Source organism: Echinops telfairi, unplaced genomic scaffold (assembly GCF_000313985.2).
Source record: "Echinops telfairi isolate 266 unplaced genomic scaffold, ASM31398v2 ScPeMD7_7468;HRSCAF=8506_0, whole genome shotgun sequence".
In the NCBI taxonomy this organism is placed as follows: Eukaryota; Metazoa; Chordata; class Mammalia; order Afrosoricida; family Tenrecidae; genus Echinops; species Echinops telfairi.
The window spans coordinates 19,019,562-19,046,369 of NW_022111369.1; the positions used below are offsets into that span (position 1 = coordinate 19,019,562).

The 26,808-nt window shown below is 40.7% G+C and overlaps 1 protein-coding gene across 4 annotated transcripts in view; it reads right to left on the reverse strand.

The window, feature by feature from the left end:
- Positions 1-704: 704 nt before the first annotated feature.
- The window catches only part of RAP1GDS1 (Rap1 GTPase-GDP dissociation stimulator 1), a 157,102-nt gene continuing 130,998 nt past the window's right edge, over positions 705-26,808 (reverse strand). For 3 of the 4 annotated variants that reach the window (XM_004703275.2, XM_045284124.1, XM_045284126.1), the window contains 6 exons: positions 26,546-26,680; positions 21,426-21,551; positions 19,911-20,050; positions 11,190-11,316; positions 4,423-4,551; positions 705-2,533 (listed from right to left, as the gene is read on the reverse strand). In XM_004703275.2, coding sequence (XP_004703332.2) covers positions 2,406-2,533; positions 4,423-4,551; positions 11,190-11,316; positions 19,911-20,050; positions 21,426-21,551; positions 26,546-26,680 — 785 coding nt within the window. In that variant the 3' untranslated portion in view covers positions 705-2,405. The remainder of the gene's footprint in view (positions 2,534-4,422; positions 4,552-11,189; positions 11,317-19,910; positions 20,051-21,425; positions 21,552-26,545; positions 26,681-26,808) is intronic. The other variant, XM_045284125.1, reaches the window with a different exon arrangement.

Here is a 26,808-nt window from a genome sequence, read left to right on the forward strand (position 1 = left end):
TCATTCAGGTGTCTTCTCCTTAACTCCTGGTCTGCTTTTCTTCTATGTTCTAGTTTTAGCACAGATGATGGAGCATTCTGGTGCTGTTCCTCCGATTTGGGGACTCATTCTTGGTTTCAGGGCCTCAAGAACAAAGGGGACTTTGCAATCTTTCTCCTACAATTCACTGTTAGTGGGTGGCAAATAAATTTACGGGTGAACTGCAGAACTAAAAATAATAGCAGAGGGTGAAGGAGAGTGTTTTCTATGGACTCGCGTCCCCTGGCATCTCAGTTAATAGACTCCTGTCATCCCAAGAGCAGAATCTTCCATCTCTCTAGATTGGAGAATTCAAACCACACTTTCTTTTGCTGGAGACCAGAAGGAACTCCTAGTACATTAACAGACTGATTGCTGAACTGGCTGAGATGGTAGCTTCTCTTCTCTCAAGTCCAGTCTACAATTGTGGAATGCTCTGTCCAGAAAGGTTCTGTATGGTGCTATCCAATGCCCTATTTTACAATCTTAAGAGTTTTCTGAAGTCAGACAAATTAAATCTCAATTTAAGTCAATCCATCTAGAATTAATTCAGGGAGCCTGAAAGGTTCATGAATCAATCATGAAATGAATTCATCCATTCAATAAATACTTACTGAGAAGCAAAAATGAACACTCAGTGTTCTAGGGAGAAAATGTAAGACACACAAATAAACCAAGTAATGCCATTACGGTTTGATATACTATTTATTTATTTACTTATTATATGGACAGCCTATTATGCAATATTACAGATGTCTTTCAAAACCTATAATAAAATATAGTTCACTATCCAGCCCAGGAGAACATAATCCACAAAAACATTCCTATAGTTAAGTATAGCTATAAGCACTCCTAATAATCCGTGTCTTGGACATCAAAGCGAACAGTCCAAAGGTTCTTTATATTTTGGGTTTGTAACTTGCTTGATTAACTGTCTGAGTTCAAAGTCCAACTTAGGTCACCCCCCCACCCCGAGATGTGCAGCATCTCCTACTGGAGAGGAAGGAGCTTCTGTCACCTCCTTGGCAGCCAGGGCTCCTGTTCTACAGTCATTTCATATTGGAGGCCACCTTGGCTGTAGGCCAGTATTTGCCAGAGTTGGGCATGGGGAGAAGGCAAGTGCAGCACAGGGACGCACTAATTAACTTAAAAAGATTGCATTTCAGAGCTCTGAAAACTCATTTGGTGGTAGTGGTGGCAGTGAAGAACACACTGTATTTCATCAGGGAGGTCTCCTGGAATCTCCTACATCTTCGCTCTGTCACTATCTCAGATGTCCTTTAAGATCTCCTGCAGTTCGCAGGGGGAGGTGTGAACTCTCACACCTACCGGCAAGAAATCATCTGCAGAATGGACTGGCTACTATGGCTTTTAGAACCCACTGTCCTTTCATTAGTTGACATAAATTTATTTCATATTCTTTTCTATGTCCTACTAGTTCTAAAAGATTTACAGAAACTATGAAAAATGAAACTTCTTGCTTTCAAAGCTGCAGGATGAAAACGTGGTAAATCAATCCATTCTCCAAAGAGCTACCCTCTATTTCCTCAGATGAGAGCAAGTGCCAAGTGACTCTTGAGGACAAGGGCTGGGTAATGCCAATTCACTGTGGGAGACGTTCTGAGGCGCAAATGCACACACACCAGAATCTAGAAAAGCAAGATGCACTCATCTAATCAGGGTTCAACCTCTTAGGTTCATATTGAAAATTATAAACGTTTTCAACATCAAGCTACTAATGGACAGCCAATTAATTATGGAATCAGAAACCTCAGAAAGTCTTGACAAGTTTGTGGCCGTTTCAATATCCTACAGAGTTAAGAAAAAGGAGAAGCCAAAGGGCACACAGTGAGAGCAATGGGATTTTATTCAGTTTTAGGTATCATGGGCTTGACATTCGTGGGTAAGATTAATGAGTGAGCAGCCGTACAGTTTTTTGGTCATTGTGCTTCCCAAGCACCAAAAATGGAGCCATTTTTACTATTCAATTTCATCTTTAATAAGCCAGACAGATTCTGCTGCATTGTTTTGGTTCTAATTTATCAATAGATAACTATGCAGTTAACTGAGTGTGAGGAGCAAGTCATTATGTATGTCCAAGTTTACATCATTGTAGGACTACAACATGCACATTCTACTTGATGTAGCTCAGTAAGAGGAATACAAGAGAACAGTTATGAGTGGAGACCTGTTTTTGACAAATTCATGGTCACGCTAACTATGGGTTTAGAAATCATTATTGGGCAGGTACCTATAGCAGTTCTTCGGTTGGAACATTACACGCATGCACAACGTGATACGGTAGAGAATGAAGCGGAAGGCGCAGCTGTATGGAGGACATGGGAAATCAGAGATGGGGTGAGGCTGTGTTTCAGAGAGGGCAGGTCTCAGCTTTCCACTATAAGTCTCCGCTCTGTGAGAGAGGCCTGTTGGGCAACACTTTTGTTCTCATGACTTCGAAGTTTGGATACAACATCTAGAAAGGCCAAATCTTGCACCTCTTTGTGTAGAGACTCTGGAAGACAAAAATAAGATATGCTTCTGTTGGTTTTAATTTCACTGTACAATCTATCTAAACCATATACCTACATGTTTATTTTGTAAGACCAAGTTATAAAACTAGGAACCATTCTGGGAAAAAAAAAATCAAAGCAGTAGACTATAATGTCTTTTTTAGGGGCATATTATAAAACTAAGAAATCAGAAAACCTTGACTTGCCAAATTTTTATGTGGGCAAATAAACAAGTGTTGCTACAGGGGTTGCAGATCATACATCTGCGGGGTGATTTTACACACAATTGCATCTGTTCCCACATGTCTGTGTGTCTGCAGACAAGTTCTCTCGGAAATATGCTTGTCTTAGGTTAATTACGGTCCTTAAAGGTGGAGGGGGGGATGTCAAGATTAATACTGGCTTCCAAGGGGATTGCTGGGCCAATTAAATTCCAGGCAGAGAAATAGATGTAGAGAATATTAGGGAGCTGTGATAGGCACATGAAGGAAACCAGGAGGAATTTGATACTAGCACACTTACCCTTAGAGAAAAATTGCTAAGAAAAAATAGTGAGAAAAGCATAGGTTAACACCTTTTATTTTCCCTCTAAAGTTTTCTGCATTATATTTGAAAATTGGAAAAAAATTTATCTGTGTGGTTCTCAATGCACATAGAGGGAATGTTAAGGCATATTACAAGTAAGGCACGGAAAAGGGAACTACATAGAGTAAGGTGTCTATCCTTCACTTGAACTGGTAAAGTGTTGACACCAGTAATTACATAATACATGGAAAAAGATACACTCAAAACTACCATCCCTCATGCACTGCCAACAAGCGACAGAACAGAAGCGCTCCTTTGGGTTTCTGAGGCTGTACATGTCTCTGGGAGTGGAGAGCCTCCTCTTTCTCTCACGAGCAGCCTGTGCTTTCAAACTGCAGACCTGGCAGCCCAATGAGTAACCCACTATGCCACCAGGGCTCCTTAAAAAGACTATCTATGAAAATGGATATCAAGATGAATTCTAAACGAAGTTCACAAATCTAGAGCAAAATCAGGATAAAGAGAAGGAAGAAAAAAAGCAGGAAACAATGAAATTACAGAATTAAGCAATAACATATCAATGATTACAATAAATGTAAATGGTATAAATATACCAATTAAACGAGACTGATAGAGAAAATCGACACTTGACCAAAGTTGCTCAACTATGAAGACACAGCAATTCTAAAAGTTATGCACCTCCAAAGAGACGCAAAATATATGAACTAAAACCCAATAGAACTGAAAGGAGACATAGGGAAAGCCACAATTACATTTTCTAACTTCAGTCCCCCTCTGTCAACAGTTAGAGAACCAGTAAGGCTATAGAACACTACTACCAGCCAATAGGATCTATTAGAAATTTACTGAACATTCCACCCAAACACAGCAGAATGTAGATTCAAGTTCCCAAGCTATGTCAATGATTTCTAGAACAAATTCCTTAGTTAATATCATATCATACAAAATCAGAACTTGTTCTTATTCATAACATTTTAGGGTTAGTAGAAATTAGTTTTTAATTCTTTAACACTGTCTTGCCAATGTTTGCTATTCATGGTATTTTAAAAATTATAGTAAAAATCTTTTGAGAATAATTTCACTGTAAATGAAGTTCTCTAGCTTCCATTTACTAATTTCTAATGCACCCCAGACCCTAATGCACTAAAGTACAACCTAAGAAAGCTAGAATTTATCTAAGGCATAAACCAATCCAAGAAGGAAAATCCAACTATTTTGAACTTCTAGGCCCAGGAAAACAAAGCGGCACTGCTGGGTTTCCTAGGTGCACAGGTTTCACGGGATTACCCTCTATTTAATATCGAAAATACGTCAAAGGCCATCGAATTATAAAAGAAATACTTACCAGACCCCATGAGAGCACAGATCAGGACCATAGAATTATATTTGATTTCGGGAGCACTTCTTTCATCTGCTAGCAGTTTGTGTAAAATCTGTATGAGCTTGGCACTTTCTATATCTTTCTCAGCAGTGCCTGGGATATGAAACAAGTGAAGTGTAAGTTATAATCATCGTGTATGAACTCAGTACTAAACCCCTCCTCTTCTAAAAATGACCATGTAAACACTTCCTAAAGTGTTCACTAAGTGACCTCCAATAACAAAACTCACTGCCACTGAGTCAATTCGTATTGACAGCGACCCTATAGGAGAGTATAGAACTGCTCCTGTGGGTTTCTGAAACGGTAAATTGTATACCGGCATAGAAAGTCTCATTTTCCTCCTGTAGAATGGCCGGTAATTTCTTACTGCTGACCTTTCAGTTAGAAACCCAACATATAACCCACTGACTATGCCAACAGGGCAAAGTCACATCAAGGTTGTGACCAACTAACAGCTCCTAACAATATCCTGGATAGGTAATATTAAATTTAGATCCTGTGAAGAGAGTAGAGCTATATTTTAGTAGACATTGTAGGGGTTAAGGCTTAACCTTCAATATTACGACATTTATTATAAGGCTGTTAAATTATGCAACACAACATTAAACATAAACATATACAAAAGAAGAAAAGATTGAATAAGCGACACTCTTAAGTACCTATCACCAACTTCAAGTATTATGGGCAATCTTTTTGCATCCATCTCTACCCTTGTCCATTCATTTGCATCCTTCCCAAATAATCTAGGAACAAATTCTATGAATCAGATCATGTCATCCATAAATATTTCAGTGTGTATCTTTAAAAGATAAGAACTCTTCCATAATATTTATATCAAAATGCCAGCAAAGTTTTCTGTAGACAGACAAGAATTTTGTGTGGAAAAGAATAGGTCCTAAAATAACTAAAACAATCTTGATAAATAAGAATAAAACGGCAAGAGTTATTGTACTTTCTACCAACGCTTACGAGAGTAGTGGTGGTTCAGAGGTAGAATTCCTGCCCTCCAGGTTTGATTCCCACCCAATATACTTCATGTGCAGCCACCACTTTGCCTGCCAGTCGAGGCTTGTACATTGTTATGACAAGAAACAGGTTTCAGTAGATTTTCCAGACAAAGGTAAACTAGGAGGAAAGATTTAGCAATCTTTCTAAAGTCAGGCCATGAAAACTTCATGGGTCACAACTGTCCGATCCATGGCTGATCATGGGGTGTGCAGGACCAAACAGTTTTTTATGATTCCACTGAGCAGTCACCATGAGTGAGAGACCAACTTCACAGCCCTCGACAGCAAATTAAGCCTCACCACATAGAACATTAATCAAGGCAGTGTGATGCTGGCACAGAGATCAATGGAGTAGACTAGAAATACTAAACAAAACCAACGACAAAACCAAACCCAAACTCTGCCATCAAGTTGATGCTAACTCATAGCGACCCTACAGGACAAGACAAAACTGCCCCTGTGAGTTTCGAAGACTGTAACTCTTTACAGGAGTAGAAAGCCGAGAGGTGTAGACCTGGACAAGTTCAAATGATTTCTCACAAAGGTACAAAATCAAGTCTATGGAGAAAAGACTGTCTTTTCTACAAATGATGTTGAAGAAATTATACACTCATTGGCAAAAATAAGCATCTTAAATGTAAAATGATACACCTTTTTGATTAGAAGTAAAATAAGTATTTCAGGACCAAACCCATTGCCCTCAGTTGGTGAAATCGATTTCCACTCAGACCTGCAGCTGCATAGGAGAGAGTAGAATTTCCCCAAACGATTTCCAAAGCTACAATCTATGAAAACTGACCACCCCCTTCTTCCCCTGCTAGGCGGCTTGCGGGTGAACCTTTCAGTTAGCCGTAAAGCACTTGAGCCACTGAGTCACTGGGGCTCTTCCCCAGGACTTAGGACTAAGCAGCGTTCTTGGAGTTGACACCAAAACCACAACCCATGAAAGGAAATAATAAATTAAACTGCACCACTATATTTTAAAGTTTTGCTCAGTGAAGCCCTGTAAGGAGCCTTGGTGGTGCAGTGGTTAAGGGCTCGGCTGCTAACCAAGAGGTTGCTGGTTCAAACCTACCCTGTGGCTCCGGTGGAGAAAAGACCTCTTAAGGTGCTTCTGTGAAAATGGTGGCCTAGGCCCCCTATGGGGGCAGTTCTACTCTACTGCACAGGGTTGCTATGGACTGAAACGGACTTGATAGCACCTAACAACAATAAAAGCCTATGTAAAAAGGGTGAAAAGAAAATCTACAGACTGTAATAAAAGATTTGCAAACTAAAAATTCAATAAACAACTAGTACTAGAATATAAAGACCTCTCAAAACTCAACAGTGAAAATAAAGCTAAACAAAACACATAATTAGAAAATGGGTAAAAGACAAGGTAGACATAACCAAAGAACATGGAAAGATGTTTAGATATTATGCAATATCAAGGAAATGCAAATTAAAATCACAATGAGCTATCACTACATAGCTCGCAAGATGGCTATAATAAACAAAATCGTGATAGCACCAGCATATGGTGGTGGTGATGCAAAGAAAGGGGGTCAGTCATACACTCTGGTGGGAATGGAAAATAGTTTAACTACTTTGGAAATTTAAGACATTTTCTTTAACAAACAAACCATCTGTGTTAGTATGGGTAGACTAGAAAAACAAATCCACAGAAACTCATATATATGTAAGAGAGTTTTATATAAAAGGTAATTATACATTAAGAAAGCATCCCAACCCAGTTCAGTCCAAGCCCATTTAAGTCCGACATTTGCCCATACGTCCTACACCAATCTACAAAGTCCTCCTCACACTCGCAAAACACACACGATGCCGAATGCAGGAGGAAAGCTGAATCAGTGATCATGTAAGCATCCTAGCACTGGCAGGGGTTTCCTTGGGGCTGCTCCAGCACCCAGGGCTGCATCGGGGTAGGTCCACGTGAGCTTTGCCAGCTAAAGCAGGGAACCGGCTAAGACAGTCACACCTTGGTCTGACCACAGAGAACAAGAGACAGAGAAATAAGAAAGGCAAGGCTCACTGAGCCATTTATTTCTCCGCTCTTCATTTAATCCCACATGTGTTTATAGGCCAGGTTGGCACAATAAACCTTAACTACCACACCATCCAACTATGATACAAGCCGGCAAGTGTACATCTGGGCATTTATCCCAAAGAAATGAAAATTTATGTTCATGCAAAACCTATAGAAGCTCCAAGTTGTAATTAGTCTGAAATTCCATCAACAGGTGAATGGTTAAACAAACGCTGGTTAGTACTTTAAAATACTACTCAGCTATAAAAAGTAATGAACCATGGACACATGAAACACACGACTCTCTAGGTTACTATGCTGAGCAAAAAACAAACAGGTCAAATCTAAAAGGACATACTATATAATTCCATTTAGATAACATTTCTTAAAAAGTGAAATTTTACTAATGAAGAGATCAGTAGTTACCAGGAATCAGTGATGGAATAGAGAATGAGGGTGGGAGGGAGGTGGCCTCTTGACTGTAGTGTCAGACATGAGCCAGCATGCACCAACGCAGGTGCGACCATGATAAGTAATGTATCACACAAGTACAATGGATGGCCATCTGAGTAGATTTATGGGTGGACCATAACAACATTAATATATATCCTAGCTGTGATGTTATATTACAAAACAAACAAACTCACTGCCATTGAATTGATGCTGACTCACAGCAACCCTACAGGACAGGGTAAAATTGCCTCTGTGAGTTTCTGAGATGGTAACTTTTACAGGAGTAGAAAGTCTTATCACTCTCCTCAGGAGCAGCTGGTGCTCTTGAACTGCTGACCTTGCAGTTACTGGCCCAAGGAGAAATCACTTTGTTACTAGGGCTCCTCTACTAGATATATTTTAGAGAACTCCCTTATACAATTTGTCCCTATTTATCCCAATGAAACATTTTGCAGAAAGTATAGTATATGCAAGTAGTATAATGTTATACTACTTGCAAAATGTTCCACTGGGAGAAACATGGGCCCATTATACAAAGGAGTTCTCTAATATTTTTCACAATTGCACGTCTGTCTAAAATGATCACTCAAAAAATAACCAGCCCCCACCCCAAACTCACTGCAACTGAGTTGGTCCAAACTCATAGCTACTCAATAGGACAGACTAGAATTGCTCCTGGGAATTTCTGAGACTGTGAATCTTTATGGGAGGAGAAAGCCTCTCATCTTTCTCGATCTGTGGATGATGATTCTGAAGTGCTAACTTTGTGGTGAGCAGCCCAGTGCCACGAGGGCTATATAAAGAAGGGACTCTTAAAATACACTAAAGGAGCCCTCAGAGCACAGTGGGACACTCACTGGGCTGTCAGCTAGGAGCCGACTCAATGGCAGTGAATAAAAAATATACACCATTATATTTTTATAATTACATAAAGCTACACTTCTAATGTTATTATCATTCTTTAATATCAAATATCCAGTAAGGATTTTAAGTTGGAGAAATGTAGTTTCCAAAGCATGGTGTGTATCAAAAAGGATGTTAAAAAAAAAAAAAAAAAGGATGTAAAGATGTATTGTCATATCATATAGTTTTTATAGTAAGGTGACCCAGGCAAACGCCCATCTATTTAGAAGCTGATGCGATTACAGCTTATTTGGTCGATACTAATTATGAAGGGCAAAAAACCAGATTCACCTCAGAGTGGGACATGAATATTCCGAAATTGATCCATCATTTTAAGTTACTTAAAATCAGGCCATAATTATTCATTTGATAGTAAATGTCCTTACTGACTCCCCTCTTTTGTAGACTTCTTAAAGGTGTCTGGACGCTTAGATTGACTCATATAATCTTCCCACCTCATGTGGGAGACAATAATCACAGGCTAGAGTAGGGCTAGAACTGAACTCCAAAGGAATCATATAGCCCAATTCCTAACCGTATCCTTAACCTCAACATCAAACACAGTGCCATCGAGTCATTCTGACTCCCAGCACCGTACAGGTGAGCAGAGCTCCCCGGTGCGTCTCTGAAGCTGCGGCACTGATGGAGGAGTAGAAAGTTTCATCTTTCCCGAGGAGTAGCTGGCTGTTTCAAACCACTTTTTCCGCAGCCCAACGTGTGGCCCATTGTGCCACCGGGGCAAAGTGACACCAAAGTTGTTAAAATCTTCTATTTTATCTTTAATATTCAGGGAGATTTTGTATCCTTATAGAATTCTAATTTTTAAAAATTAAAAATTGCTTTTAAGAAGACAGAAATCTAATCTTTCATACCTCAATTCTGAGTAGGTCTGACAGTGGAGGAAGACGCACTATCTATACTTAGCTTTTGGCTTCTCCTGCTTACCCCAACTTGAGAATCATGGATACATAACACGAGTAGTAATTAGGGTGACCAGCTGCAGTGTTTACTGACACGGTTTTGAACTGGACAGGACACTACCCACACCAAGTCTACAGTTCCCCTTTGTGTAAAGTGACCTTGGGCTGAAGCCACCTGTTTTTGAGACAAGCTACTACCCGTAGAACAGATGCTTACACGTTAGCATCTCTTTTATAATTTTACACAACAGAAATGCTCCATGTTTGCCAGAAACTAACAGAATCAATTAAAGGTGTTTTCAGAGAGAACTTAATGTAAAACACACAGCAGAGTAGCATGGGGTGGAGAACTCCGAGAGTGAAAGCAGTGGTTCTCAACCTTCCTAACGCCGCGACCCTTTCATACAGTTCCTCATGTTGTGGTGACCCCCAACCATACAATTATTTTCGTTGCTACTTCATAACTGTAATTTTGCTACTGTTATGAATCAGCCAACCCCTATGAGAGGGTCGTTCGACCCCCAGGTTGAGAACTGCTGCTCTAGAGCAATAGAAGCCCGGCACGAGGGCTAGGAGGATTAGAAAAGAAAACGGAGTAGAGAGCAGCAGCCGAGATGGAAGGAAATGGCTGAGTCACTGGAAGAATAACAGATTGATAGTCTTGCTGTACTTTAAATGTGGTTTCTGTTCTCCATGAGACATACTGAGAATGTTTTCTGTACCCCCATGAGGTCATCGAGGAAGTCGCTGTAACTTGAGGTAAGATCTGGAAGTTTAACTAACCTAAACCCTGTTAAATGTTTTGTTACAAGCACAACCAAAAGAAACAGCTAGTATCACCCATGGAGTACGATTTTCCATATACCCATATAAAGGTATAGACTCACACTGGCAAAATGCTCCCTTTAAAATATTTTAAAATTATTTTAAATAATTTTATTGAGGACTCTTACACTTTTATCACTATCCATACATCCATCCATTTTGCCACGCACATTTGTACATATGTTGCCACCATCATTGTAAAACATTTTCTACTTGAGCCCTTGATATCAGCTCATTTTTCCTCCTCCCCCACTCTCCTTCCCTCATGAACCCCTGATAATTTATAATTTTTCCCCCCATGTCTTATACCAACCACTGTCTCCCCTCACCCATTTTTCTGTCGTCTGTCCCCTAGGGAGGGGGTTATATGTAGCTCATTGTGATCGGTTCGGTTTCCCCTTTCTTCCCCCACCTTCCCTTTACCTTCCTGGTATTGCTACTCTCATTATTGGTCCTGAGGGGTTTATCTGTCTTGGATTCCCTGTGTTGGCAAAACGCTTTCAATCAAGGTTCTGTCTGAATTTTCCCCCGACTCCTTGTGCTTTCCATCCAGATAAAAATAGGAGAAAATAAGTTTGTCACTGGGGTACTTACCCAATTCTAAAGCTGCTATTAGTGCCAAAGCAACAAGGGCTTCATTCTGCATTATTACATGTTCACTAGTTGCCATGGTGACTAGATGCTTGATGCCACCACTCTGCACAATAGTTTTAATTACATCCTACAATAAATAAAATCACACAATTATAAACTTTCATTTGGAACATTAAAGAAACTGCAGTACCATCAGTCAACTTATTATTGAGTGGTTTTCTGACAATGTCCTGTATGAATCATTACATTTATCATAAATGCTTTTTCTTCACAGAAGAAAAAGCTTTTGGCTTTAAATAATTCCATCAAGAGATGACAACTTAAATTGCCTAAGTGGAAAAGACCATTGTGGTTCATATCTAGTGAGAGGAAGCTACAAAAGCCAAAGAAAAATGCCATTGCCCCACATGTTGACTTACCACAGGGTCGACAAAACCAAACCAGGGAGTTGTCCTCCAAGCACTATGGGTAAAGATTTTTGCTGTTGTAAAAATTTAAGTAATTTATACCCCTCGGTTAGATCTGGCAAATATGCATACTAGAATGCATGTGTACAGGCATGCGCGCGCGTACACACACACACACACACACACACACACACACACACACACAAAGATACTAGGGCAGAACTTAAAATGAAACTTCTCGGACTCTTCCAATTTCTCATCGTACCTATAGCTTTGGACACTCCATTACCAAGGGGCAGACCCTGTCAGATTCAATAAACTCCAGCTCCAACACACATAATCATCACTAACTTTGAGCAAATTACTGAAATCTCTCAGTGGATTAGTGAGATTTCATTTACAAAACTGGGATGAAATCAATGTTTATCTCAGAGTTCAAAAGTTTTAAAAGCTAAAACATGTATAAGCATGTCTGGCAAAAGTACACACACACACACACACACACACACACACACAGGTTTTCAGTGGAAGCCATCCATGTTGAGTCTACACTGACTAGCAATGTAAAAAGCTTTGTCATTAGGAACTTGCCTAAGTTTGCCCTCGAGGGAAAGTGGGGTACTAGGCAGCAATGGTTATGAGTCATACATCGCTCCATCAAAGTGCTTGGAAGGCCCCAAACCAATCTGGTAAGCGTTTCTAATTTGTATAGGGCTGGTGTCCCAATCATAGTCACCTTTCTGCTTCTGTAGTCCATTGTGTGATTGTGATGAATTTACCTACCACCATTCATGATTTTGTGAACGTCTCCTCCTGTTCCATGTCCTGTTTAAGTAGCCACCCACCTGTGAGTCTCTGGACAGGACTATGGCTACATGCTGTCGGTCTCCCCCAGCCAGATAATTTGTCTTTGTCCCGTTTATGACTTGCATAGGTCTCCATAAATTGCACTTAAAACTGGGGCCTCTATCACTTAGAAAAATCCCACAGAAGGCTTTGTTTAGAATGCTTGGATTAAATGAGTGGAGAGCCCCATTTATGGGCTATTTACGAAGTTTCTATCTGTTTACTATTGCTAGGCGTTGCTGCCTTGGTTCGGATGCACAGCATCCGTGGATACTAGACAGAAAGGGGGCCTGTCCTGTGCTGTCCTCACAGTTCTGCTATGCTTGCGTCCATCACTGGGGCCATGCTGTCAATTCATCGCACTGAGGGTTTATCTTACCACAATCTATACATACATCAATTGTGTAAAGCACATTTGTACATTCATTGCCCTCATCATTCTCAAAACATTTGCTCTCCACTTAAGACCCTGGCAGCAGCTCATTTTTTTCCCCTCCCTCCCCATTCCTCCCCTCCCTGATGAACCCCTGATAATTTATAAATTGTTATTTTGTCATATCTTGCGCTGTCCGACATCTCCCTTCACTCACTTTTCTGTTGTCGGCCTCCCCAGGGAGGAGGTTATGTGTAGATCCTTGTAATCGGTTCCCCCTTTCCACCCCACCCTCCCAGTATCGCCACTCTCATCACTGGTCCTGAAAGGATCGTCCACCCTGGATTCCCTGTGTTTCCAGTTCTTATCTGTACCAGTGTACATCCTCTGGTCTAGCCGGATTTGTAAGGCAGAATTGGGAACATGAGCGTGGGGGTGGGTGGGAAGGAAGCATTTGGGAACTAGAGGAAAGTTCTCTGTTTCATCATTGCTACACTGCACCCTGACTGGCTTGTCTCCTCCCCAAGACCCTTCTGTAAGGGGATGTTCAATTGCCTACAGATGGGCTTTGGCTCTCCACTCTGCACTCCCCCTCAACTCACAATGATAAGATTTTTTGTTCTGATGATGCCTGATACCTGATCCCTTCGACACCCCAATGATCGCACAGGCAGGTGTGCTTCTTCCATGTGGGCTTTGTTGCTTCTGAGCTAGGGTGACCGCTTGTTTACCTTCAAGCCTTTAAGACCCCAGACACTATATCTTTTGATAGTCGGCACTATCAGCTTTCTTCACCACATTTGCTTATTCACCCGCTTTGTCTTCAACGATTGTGTGGGGAAGGTGAGCATCATGGAATGCCAGTTTAATAGAACAAAGTGTTCTTGCGAGGGTCTTCATTTTCACTGGCCTTCTGCTTTACCAACATGATGTCATTCTTCAGTGACTCGCTCCTCCTGAGAGCATGTCCAAAGTTTATGGGACAAAGTCCCTGTCCTTGTTTCTAAGGAGCATTCTGGATATGTATCTTTCAAGACAGATTTACAGATATTTCTGGCAGTCCACAGCTATTCAATATTCTTTGCCATTATCAACCAAAATTCAAATGCATACATTCTTTTTCAGCATTTACTTGTCCAGATTTCTCATGCATATGAGTTCATTGGAAATACCATCCTGCGAGTCAGGTAAACCTTAGACCTCTGGCTGTCATCTTGTAAAAAATCATTTTATTGGGGGCTCGTACAACTCTTATCACATGCCATCCATCCATCATGTCAAGCACATTTGTACATTTGTTGCCATCATCATTCTCAAAACATTTTCTTTCTACTTGAGTCCTTGGTATCAGCTCATTTTTCCCCTCCCTCCCGATAATTTAAAAATTATTTTTCCATCTTTGCTTTTTAATATTTTAAAGAACTCTTTTACAGCAGATGTATATAATGCAACAAACCATTTGATTTTTTGACTGCTGGTGGTTGATGATGTGGGTCTGAGTACAATGGGATTCTTGGCAGTTTCATTCTATTCTCCATTTATGATTTGCTTAATGTTCAGTTGTGAAGATTTTTTGTTTTCTTTATGCTGAGGTGTAATCCATTCTGAATGCTGTATTCCTTCATTTTCATCAGTAAGTGTGTCAAGTCCTCTGGGGTTTAAGTCAGCCAGGTGTGTCCCCTGTGCTTCACAGGTTGTTAACGAGTCTTTCTCCCATTGTGATGGTATGCTCTTGTTCATATAGTCCAGCATTGTGGATTATTTGCTCAGTAAACAGACTGAATAGGAATGGTAAAAAGTTATAACCTCGACACACATCTTTCCTGATTTAAACCATGCAGTATCTTCCTGTTCTATTACAAAAGACTGACTCTTGATCTATGAACAGATCCCATGAGTACAAGAACCCGACCACAGCTCGTCAGGTGTCCTTGTGAGTGACATCCCTAAACCCTGACACGCTCCGGTGGGGCTCAGGGACGACAGAGGGACCTGGAGATCCAACTACTTCCTTCAGATAATCCAACTTTTGGATGACCCAGGGGAGTTGGATGAAGATTTGGTCTCTTTGGCTAGTCACTAAAAAGCAACCAAAGCAGGCAGCTTTATTTGTAAAACAAGGAAGTATAGGCTTATTTTCTTTATAAACAACAAGAACAATCTAAACCCTGAGCACAAGTATTCTAGAGCTCCCACTCTGTAAGGTTATCCACAACTTGCTATGATCCTCAAACTCACTCTTTTCCTAATCAATAAAACACAGGTAAACATGTTTTTTCTAATATTTTCAGCTTTCAGCTAAGATTCATCTAATAACAGCAGTGATATCGGTTGTTCCACAACCTCTTCTGAATCTGGCTTGACTTTCCGGCAGTTCCCCCGATGGACTGCTGTAACCACTTTTGAACTGCCGTCGACACACCTTTGCTTGCCTGTGTGATTGCTGGTATTGTAAGAGACCGTCTGCAGCCCCGTTGGAAGAGGCACACACATGGACCCTGCCGGCTGGTTGGCACAGAGCTCTCTTTATGGCATATATGAGTAAGCACCTCAAGTTGCATCTGTTTGTGGACACATCTCTGTTAATAATATTCCATCCATCCCTAGAGCTTTGCTTTTCACCAATACGTTCAGTGCAGCCTGGACAAATTCCTTCAATATTACTCGTTGATTATATGCTACCTCCTGAGAAATGGTTGAATATCGATCAATTCTTTTTGGGAACAATGACCGCATGTCTTCCATCTTTTGATGCTTCCTGTGTCATTCAGTAGTTTGCCCATGAACCCTTCAATATCTGAACTTGAGGCTTGAAGTTTTCGTCAGTTCTTTCAGTTTGAGAGATTCAGAAAACGTTCTTTCCTTTTGGTTTTCTAATTCTAGGTCTTTGCACATTCCTTTTTTTTTTAAAGTAACCATTTATTTACTGAACCTGGGATATATTAGATATACAACCATTGTAAATTTACTTATGTTAATTCAAATTTGAAGTGTTTTCACACAGACACACATGTAGCAGGCAACAGTTGTGTTAAGGTGGAGCACAGTCACTTTATCAACAAACTGTTGCAAGTATTTACCTCAAGGTTGAAAAAATTATGAAATTTTCGAAAAACTGTTGAAAAAACTGTTATGAAATCCTGTAATAAATTTTAATTAATTATAAAAAACTCATTACTTGTAGTTTTCCTTGGCAAAGCAAAAAAAAAAAAAGAAGTTTTACAAGTAACTAATGTGCCGGGTCACCTAGATCACCACCACCAGATGCTCCGGTCATTTTAAGCCCATCATCAGAGACCAAGAGAAATGCATTTCATTTTATACAAAACAAAATTCACATGTGCCGAAATGAAAGACCCTGGAGAAGTAAAATAAAAAACCCAGATCTGACACTAATGTTCAGTAACCTAATTAAACCGTGGCCCGAAATGCTGCTGACCAAATAGGAGTGGCTATTTAACATCGTAATGAAATCCAAGAGGCTTTAACCCTTTGGCATCAGAAATTCATTTTTTCCAATTATGTGAGCCGATGCTTTCTAGGTGCCAAAATGCAGAATGTGGACATGCCAGCAGAGGAAAAATAATGAAGAAAGCTGCCATTTCACCCAAACTCTCATTATCAGCTTGAACAAAGACTTTCTACCAGGTTCTGCAATCCCCGCCCCCCAAAGTGGTTACTAGCTGCTTCTGCCATCAGTTTCAGTGGGCGTGAATGAATCATAAGGTTCAAGGTAAAAATTTGGGCTTGGGGGGGGTGAGGGACATGTGTGTTTGGGCAAGTCGTATATTAAAGCAAAAATAAGGTAAAGAATATTTCTAAAAGCGCCCACTCATGGTGACAGCAAGCTTGGCCACTGGTCGGGGAGGCAGCTGTGAAGAGTTCAGACAGCTGTTTCTTCAAGTGCTCACTAACAGCCATCTCAGCTGTCCTGAGCTGCAGGGTAAGGGTCCAGAGTGCTGTCATTTTTGTATTGTACTCGGCTTTGTGGGGATGTCCTCCACAAACGGCTGGTGATTCCGAAAACAAAGGAAGACATCTGAAGGACGCTACGCCTACATTTCACTTCTAGTGCCTGAGTTCTGGAAGGCCCGGGATAACAGAGGTAAGAATTAAAGAAAGAAACCATGCCAATCAAATGTCAACTTCCCTAAAAAGGTGTGGCCCCCCACCCTAGTATCTGTAAATGAAGAAACATGAGCTGTGAGACGGACAGTGCTGAAAAGGAGACAGAGAGACTAATAACATTATTGGGACCAAGGTGTTTGGGCAACAGGGAGTTTGTGAGTGTGGGGTCAGAAAAAAGGCTCTTTGAAAACAACTCTCTAGAATTCAGAAAACCTGTTCAGGCACTAGGTCTAACTCAATGTCTTGGCATCTGGAGCGAGAGCGCCAAAGGGCCACAGGATCCTCTGCTGTCTATGTGGTTGCTGACTGCTCTGTGCATTCTCTCTCAAACCAACAGGCCCTCCAACTCGTGCTTCACAGCGGTTATGAATCATTTCTTCTAGCTTGTCTGGTGAGCTCCTGTTTCCACGTCTTGTGCTTTAGGGGCCTCCCCTATGTCAAGGGCGAACACCACTATCTTTGGAGTCATGGTGGACATCCTACTGCTAAAATAAACCGTGTGTGTTCCATCCATGTGAGCAGAGCAGCAGGTGCATTTTTCCCACTGGACTCTTGGTCTTCTTTGAGATGCGTTATTATCAGGCTCTGTGATCTCCCTGTTGATGTCCAGGCAGCTGCACTTGGCCACCTTAAAGGTGAATTCTATCTTGGTGCCCGAGGCGACCCGCTCAAAAAAGCATTCCTTGGCACGTGAATTAACTCTAAAGAAGTAGCCAGAGGCTGTGGCCTGGGGTCAAGGCCACGACCAGGAGTGTGGCCTCCTAAGCTGCCACTGCTTGCACATTTCTTAACAATGGATGCCTCCTCAAGCTACCATTGAAACCTTCTGTTCACCTCTTGTCCTTCGTCCCTTTTTCCCATTTGCTTTGTACTATCTTCATGGAACGTCATTAGAAGACATGGGGCAAAAAAGATGTCCTTGACGGCACCCCACACATTGTCTTCCGTCATCAGTGTTCAATCCATCAAATCCATTCTTGAGATGATTGCTAAGTGCAGGGAAGATACATTCAGGGTCTTACAGTGGGTCCCCTGGAGCTGTTTTAATGTGCTTCCACTTGCAGACTTGCAAATGAGCAATTGATGGTCTGTTTCATGTCCATGGCCTTGTTCTGACTGATAATATTGGACTTGTCCATTTTCTCTTTCCATAGATGTTCATTTGAGGAACGTGTATTACGTCCAGTGAGGCCCCTGTGTCAAATCATTAATGTTGTTAAAAAACATATTGCCACTAAATGGGTCACTGGTCTTCCAAAATTCTCTCATGTGATCTCCAGTGTTATTTTTATCACCAAGGCTGTATTTTCTAACTACCGGTCTTTCTTTTTGGTTTACAATACAACAGTCACATTTTAATCACCAGTAATATCATGTACCTTGAATGCACATTTAAAGGTTTTTCAGACTGTAGAAGTTGGCAACAATCATCAGTTTCTTAGGTATCCGGAGTCAGAAGGCCCAGCTAGCTGGTCAGGAATCCTACGTTTAGGCACTCTTTCAAGAGAAGCTGTGAATTTCCCTGGAGGCATACAAGCAGCAGTACAGTGCTTGTGGCTGAGCAAACTAAGCCAGCACAAACCCTTGTGAATCAATGCAAACTTGTGGAAAGCTATCCTTCAAGACAGGATTCAGGGTGACTTGAAAAGGATTATGGACTTCAAAGCGTAATACAACAAGGAGAAAGCTGTGATTCACAACAGCCCATTAAGGAGTTATAAAAATGTAGCAAATTTATACCCAGTGTTTAATGGCTTCAATAGCTTATTCTAGAGTGGTATTTTCCAAACTGTATTCTGTGAGATAGTTGTCACTTGCAAAAAAGTTAGGTAGATAGGCTGGATAAATAGCCTGAGAGTCAGGGGATTACGTGGTCTGGGAAGTTTCTTTGTAGGAGTAATAACGTGCACTATGAATCCTATAGGGAAGGAGAGAGAATACACTATTCACCTACCTCATCCTTACCTTTTTTCTTTGTAGATAATTTATTGGGGTTATTATTTGACAGACAATATTTTGAGAATCTTGTTCAGTTCTATTTCAATGTTTGTTAAATTTAACAATGATTAAAAAAACTTTAAAAGATGAGAAAAATAATAGTTCTAATCTAGAGCTCAACAATGTATTGCATTGGCAAATTGAAGCAAGGATGGCAAGACTTCGTCTCACGAATTTTGGACACAGTTGTCAGGAAAGAACAATCCCTGGAAAAGGGGATCACGATCGATAAAATAAGTGAAGAAAAGGCCCTAAATGAGACAGATGGACAGTGGCTACAACAATGGGCTCAGACATAAGAACAATTGTGGGGATGGGGCAAGACCAGGCAGTTTTGTTCTGTTGTACATAGGGTCACTAAGAGTGAGAACTGATTCGATGACACCAAACAGCAACAATTTAGAGCTCATACAGAAAACAGTGCCTACTATGTACCAGGAAGCAAGTGAGCATGCTGTATACACGAATCCTACCCACACTCTTTCAGGCAGGTCTTATCATCCCTGCTTTAGAATTAGGGCACCGGGACATACAGTGACTGACTCCAGAGGTTTACTCTAATTATTATGGGATTTTCTGGTTCGTGTTAGATGCCGGCAACAGTCAGCTCTGGCTTGTAGACATCTTATATACAAACCAAAGGAAACAATAGCCTATCTTGTACCATGTTCACCACTATTGCTGTGTTTGAGCTCATTGCTACAGTCACTGTGTCAATCCCTGTTATGGACTAAAACTAAAAATCTTAAAATTCTATCTTCATTATTTTTCTTTCTTTTTAAAATCCAGAGTGCACTAAGATACTTCAGTTGGCATTTAACAAGTGAAATTATTATTTCCTTCACAGAATTCACTTCAAAAATATACATAGAGACATAAAAATTCAAGTTTATGATGCTGGATATGGGGAACCGGGTTTTCCAAAAAGATCACTAAAGAATAATAGTGACTAGGTTCCTCTGACGTTACCTTTGATTTGCTGTGCCGAATGAGAGCGGAGAGCAGTCTGTTTGACTCCCCCATCACACCGGCATGGTCTTTGGCTTCACACCATTCTACTAAACGCTCCACTAATTTCACATTCCTACCCAGTTGTTCAGCAGCTTCTGCTATAGGAAAGAAGGCAAGGCACAAGGGGATGAATCACTGATAGGAAATCAACTGAAATAATTGGTAAAGAGGCTGAAAGCATGGAAGAAAATTACATGCCTCAAAACAAAACAATTTCATTACAGCAAGAACAGTAAATACTCCACATCTGGTGGATGATTTGACTTTTCTAGAATGCTATGTACTTTCATCAAAATCTTAAAAAAAAAAAATAACTTTATACACTCTTTTGGTTAAACCAGACACTCCGTTAGCACGTTGGCTGACTCTAACTAAAGTTATTAGAAGGACTGTCAGCAATCAATTTAAGAGGAGTTATAGTTTAGAAATAAATAGGCATAACCCATTTCTAGGGGTGGTTTTCACTATCTCTGCAAATGGAAATGCTTTACTAATTTGCAAATCCATTTTTTGAAGTTTCAATGTCGTTATATTGAGACATGGTGATTTACGGATATGGTAACAATGGACCTGGAATGTCTGAAATCAAATCAAAACTAAATGAAAAGATCTTTATAAACTGATTAATAAGAAGACTAAACCAAACCAGTTGCTTTCAACTCAATTCTGAATGGTGTCAAGCTCATGTGCTGCGGGGAATACTGTGCTCCAGAGGGCTTTCCAAGTACATCACCCAGGCCTTTCTTCCTAAGCACCGCCAAGTGAGTTGTACCATCACCCTTGTGGATAGCAGCAGAGTGTGTAACCATTTATAACACCCAAGCAAATTGTACACCAACCTAAAGATACTGTGTTTCCCTAAAAGTAAGACATCCCCCCAAAATAAGACCTACTTACAGTTTTGCCTCTTGCCGAAATATAAGGCATCCCCCGAAAATAAGGCCCCCCCCTCCCCCAAGCTACCGTAACTCTGGACCGTAGCTGCGGGGAGCAGCCAGAGCAGACAGGAAGTGTGAGTAAATGTACCATAGATTGTTGTACATGGAAATAATGGTAGTAACAAGAAATTCTTGATACTGTAGGATTCACAGTTTGTCTGGTTATGCTGGTTTGTGATGACAACTATTGCCGTACCATATACAGGTAATACATTTCCTTTTTTGGTGTTCAACAATAAATGTGTACCATATTCTTCTTCATGGAAAAATAAGATATCCCCTGAAAATAAGACCTAGCGCATCTTTGGGAGCAAAAATTAATATGACACTATCTTGTTTTCGGGGAAACAGGGTAGGATTGAAGTGCAGTACAATTTCCCTGTCAAGTCAAATACAACACTCCCGGGAACTTTGTCCCTATTCTTTGCTATTTACTTTTAGGCTTATATACCTATGAAAGCTAAAATCGAGTTCTTGTTCAAGTAGAAACACATTAAAGCTACCGAAAGCAAATTTGGGAAAGAGTTTCTTTTACCTTGTGCATCTATTAACATCCTTAACGTTCCCAAAAGTTTGAACTGAACTGGAGGCATTTCAGATTTAAGGAATTTCAAAACTGCCTCTGTGACCCCAGCTGATAACATCTTTGCTTTATTTACAACTAGAGAGAAGAAGAGCAAAGGAAAGGAAAAGTATGGTTAAACACAGTATTGGTATCATTCTTGACTATAAACATTAACCTCAACACAAGTATTGAATGTCTATCATCTCTATGGCTCTATATTACGTTCTCCTACATAGAAAGTAGTCTTGCTTTTCTGTGACGACGATGATTTTTTTGGGGTAGTATCTTGTGTGTTTATAGGGGTATTAACATATGCATTAATATTTACTAGACTTCCAAATGCATTCATCAGGCATTTACTTACATAATCTGTAAAGGATATCTGAAAATGTTAACATTCCTATTAATAGAACACAATCATTCAGCTTTAATAAATTCTTCTCTTTATCTCTCTATTCATGACCCAACAGTGTTAATATAGATGTTATAGAGACTAATAAACAACAGCAATCTGCTATGCAAATAGGGATCACTACTGTTAAAGTCCGAAGCATTTTGGCTGAAGGCTGAGACTGCCAGAAAGATGGCTGCAGCGGTACATTATAGGAGCTGCCAGAATGTCCAGCTGGACTCAGAAGAGGATGTGGAATGAGGGATATCATTGCTGCCATCAATATGGTTCTTGGCTTAAAGTAGAGAATACCAGGCAGATCTTTTCTTGTGTTCTATTGACTATGCAAAGGCAATCAAATACATGGATCATAACAAACCATGGGTAACACTGAAGAATCAGCATTCCAGAACAGCTAGTTACACTCTTGTGGAACCTGTACATAGATCAAGAGGAAGTCGTTCAAACAGAACAAAAAGACACTGCATAGTTTAAAAATCAGGAGAGGCGTGTGTCAAGTTTGTTTCATTTAATATCCTTATTTAATCTCTGTGCTGAAAAAAATCATCTGAGAATCTTATATGAGGGAGAACATCTCCCACAAAATCGGAATTCCCCCCCCCAAAGATATGAATTAATTTTTTTAACAAAATAACCACGTGTACACTTGAGCTTTTCTCACAGCACTGTCCTTGTAAGCTGTGTTCAACATCACAACAGTTTATGAGGCATTTTTTCCGAGCAGGAAACAAAATTTCACGGCCGCATGCTGTTCTTTTAAACTGGCCATCAAAAAAACAAGGTTCAGGTAAAACTGCTTTTACTGAAAAATTCACTGTGACTAGAGAGAACCTTTCCAGGTGACCCACAGGGTACCCTAACTCAGCACAACTGGATGCTTGTCTAATGGGAAAAATGCATACGTACTACGAAAGCTCTGGCAAGCGGAGCTTTTTTTGGTTTTGTTTTGCTTTTTGGGGGTATGGGATTCTCCCTCATATGATGACGATATCAAGACTGGAGGAAGACTCAAGCTGCAATATGCACGTGACATAATCTTGCTTGCTAAAATCGAAGAGAATTTTAATCACTTGCTGATGAAGGTCAGAGAATAAAGCCTGCAGTATGGACCACAGCTCAATATAAAAAACAAGCCGAGGAGAGACTGCAGTTGTCAAGAGTTTCATTTTACTTAAATTCACCGCCAGCACCCGTGGAAGCAAGAGTAGAGAAATCAAAGAACATACTACATTGAGCAAATCTTTTCCAAAAGACGTCGTTGAAAGCGGAAAAACTACGGTGTCCCTTTGAAGATGAAGGTGCACCAGAGCCAAGTCATGGTATTTTTAATCACTGCATATGCACTGGATAACTGGACAATGAATAAGAAGACTCAAGAAGAATTGCGGTGTCGGTGAAGAACACAGAATATAGTCTGAATTGACAGAAGAACACACACATCAGTGTTGGAAGATACACAGCCAGAATATTTCTGCAAACCAAGTATGGCGAGACTATTTCTCACACACTTTGGGCACATTTTCAGGATGGACCAGTCCCTAGAGAAGGATATTTTCATGGACTGAATTGCGTCCCCACAAAATTGTGTCCCCAGCATCAACTGAGCCATGATTCTTAGTGGTTTGAAAATTATATGATGTAATGGCAGTTTGTGATGATCCCCCATGATGTGATCGATAAACCACTAAAAGGAGAGGGAAGCGAGCGGAAAGAGAAGGACCTATTCTCACCAAGAAAGAAGAGCCCCAGAAGTAAAATAAGTATAGATCTATTCCCCTCTCGTTATAGATAAATATATTTACATATGTACATGCCTGTAGTTAGACCTCTATAAATGCCCTTTGCCTCCTAAGACCCAGAGCAAAATCATAACCAATGTGAATGGGGAAGGGGGGGGTCGTGGAGTGGAGACCCAAAGCCCATCTGTAGACAACTGGACAACCCCTCACAGAGGGGTCACAAGGAAGAGATGAGCCAGTAGGGTGCAACTACAACTTTGCTGTAGTTCCTTCATGCTTCCTTCCCTCCACTATCATGACCTCAATTCTACCTTACAAATCGGATTAGACCAGAACATGCACACTGCTACAGATAACAGCCCGCAACACAGGGAATCCAGGATAGATAAACCCCTCAGGGCCAACAATGAAAGTAGAGATACCAGGAGGATTAGGGGAGGGTGGGGGAAAAAAGGGATAATCAATCACAGGACCGACATATAACTCCCTCCCAGGGGGACAAACAACAGAAAAATGGGTGAAGGGTGACAGAGGATGATATAAGACATGAAAATAATAATCTATCAAAGGTTCATGAGGGAGGGTGGGCAGGGGAGGGGGAATGAGTAGCTGATATCAAGGACTCAAGTAGAAAGAAAATGCTTTGAAAACGATGATGGCAGCATATGTACAAATGTGCTTGACACAATGGATGAATGTATGTATAGTGATAAGAGATGGAAGAGCCTCCACTAAAAGTATTTAATAAAAACAAAATTTCTTTGGTGCAGGGAAAGATTGGTGCCAAGACACTTGGAGATCTCCAAGGAATGCTGGGTGTATGGATGCTGAAAGAAGACAAGGACCTTTCTCAGAGCCTAGAGATTTGTGGTCTTGGAGTAGAATATTGAAAAGTATCATGGACGGCTAAAAGGACAAACCAACTTGTCTTGGAGAAAGTAGTTCATCTTATATAATTTGCATATATTGTCAGGAGAGGCCAGTCCCTGGAGAAGGACACCAGGTTTGGTAAAGTGAACAAAAAAGGCAGGCCCTTGGTAAGATGGATTGACACTGGTTGCAACAATGGTATCAAGCTTAAACACTATTGTGAGGATGGTGCAAGGCAGGGCAATGTCTCATTCTGTTGTGCATAAGGGCACTATGGGTTAGTACCGATTCAATGGCACCTAACAACAGAGAGAAAGCCTTCCTATAGAGACATATTGTAAAATTAGGCTCCTAGTATACAGTACTGTGAGAGAATAAATTAATGATTGTTAAAACCACCCACTTGTGATATATCTATTATAGCAGCACTAGATAACAAAGAAAATTATCACACTGGGTAGGCAGAGTCAGTAAAACAGAGGAAGACCTGAAAATGGATTGGCAAATTGGTTGCAAAAATACATCCTTTCATAGCAATGATTGTGAGGATGGCATAGGTCTGGACGGTGTTTTATACATATGGCCACTCTGAATTGGAATCAACTTGACGCCTAACAATAATAACTCATGAAGTGGACTAAATTCATATATAGTGCATGCTAACATCAACTCAAAACCCTCAGTGCCACTGAGTCCATTCCGAATCACAGCAACCCTTTAGGACAGGGTAAAAATGCCCTGTAAGTCATGATGGGACTAGAAAGGCTCATCTTTCTCTTACTGAGCAGCTGGTGATTTTGAACTGCTGACCTTGAGGTTAGGAACCCAACACATATAGCTGTACTTCCTTATATAATCAGAAAACTACATTTAGAAGGGATAGTAAAGGAATAGTTTTGACTACTTTCTGTATTCTTTCCCATGACAATGTGATTGCATGGCTCAACAGCCTTGAATCAAAAAAGATTATTAAAGCCATTTATAAAAGTTCTATATCTCCTTGTAGAAAAAAAGCTTAAAAAATAATTCTTTAAGGGACAATGCTAATTGATGCTATCTTACCTCAACTGAAGATGTTTAAAAAAGTTGAATTTGAAAATGATGAAAATCCTTGAATTCATAAAAGGTAATAAAATAGAATATTTGAATAATTGGTATGCTTGAGCAGTCTCAGAAAATTTATTTGATATATGATCTCCAATTATTCATAAAGAACACGTGAATAATTTGCAGACTTTTTTCTTGGTTGCAGTAGGTCACCTGAAGACATACCATAAAGACCTTGCCCAGTGATTTGACTCTCTACATAGCTGCTGCCGGGGCAGTGAACGATTTCATGTGGCTCTTCCAGCCACCTTCTCTAACTCCTCCCAATCAACCTGCACCTACTTGGGTCTGGTAAGAAGGTGTGGGAGGATATGCATAGGATTCACTTGTGGGTAATTGTGACCAGAATTCCCGGGAATGCCATTCTGCTGTAAAAGGAGCCTTGAGAAGTAGGAGGAAGGATTTCAATTCCAATAAATCAGGAGTGGATCGAGTCCTGCGCAGGGACCCTCCTGGATCCAGAAGGCAGTTATCTATCAGCGGAGCAGCAGTAAAACCAGAGCATGGGGAAGAGCGGTGGGCTTCCAAACCCAGGGACAAAGTAAAGCTCAACACTTTTGTGCAGAAGGCTGGCTTGCTGACACACCGATGTGCAGCCGAGAGCCTTTGGGCTGAGGCTTAAAGAGGGGTGCCTCTGGGTCTGTAATTCAGAGAGCTGGGTTTGCGAACCCCCAGAGCTTGTAGCCATCGGGTTGAGGGTTACAGCAGAGTAGTACGCCCCTTTGGGCATTTATTAGCAGACCTGAAAGAACTTTGTAATATGTCCTGATAAACAATTCAACTGTGAACATTTCTCACTGGCATTACAACTTGTTAACTTCCTTAATAAACCTTTTCATCACAAATTTTGTCTGTGAGTTCTGCCTGGCCACTGCAATGGATCCTAGAATGCAATCTCGAGATCAAGTCTAGAAAAGAAAGCTACTTAAAACAACGCAGCTGCCTTGTCCTTTCAGGCTTACCTGGAATGGCCAGGTTTCTGAGAGCACTTAGTGCTGCATGCTGGACAGTTACATTCCCGTCTTCCACATGTCTATCCAGGAGATCCATAAGTTTTTCTACAATTCCACTGTCCACCATATGGATACAATTTCCATCTGTATGAAACAAAAGTACTTTTTAAAAAACTTCTCTTTAAAACTGTCTGAAGCTTGAAGCCTTTGGTGCTTCAAATACCAAAGGCAGGGTGGGGGGAGAATCAAATCCTCGTCAATGAGGGTGGCGC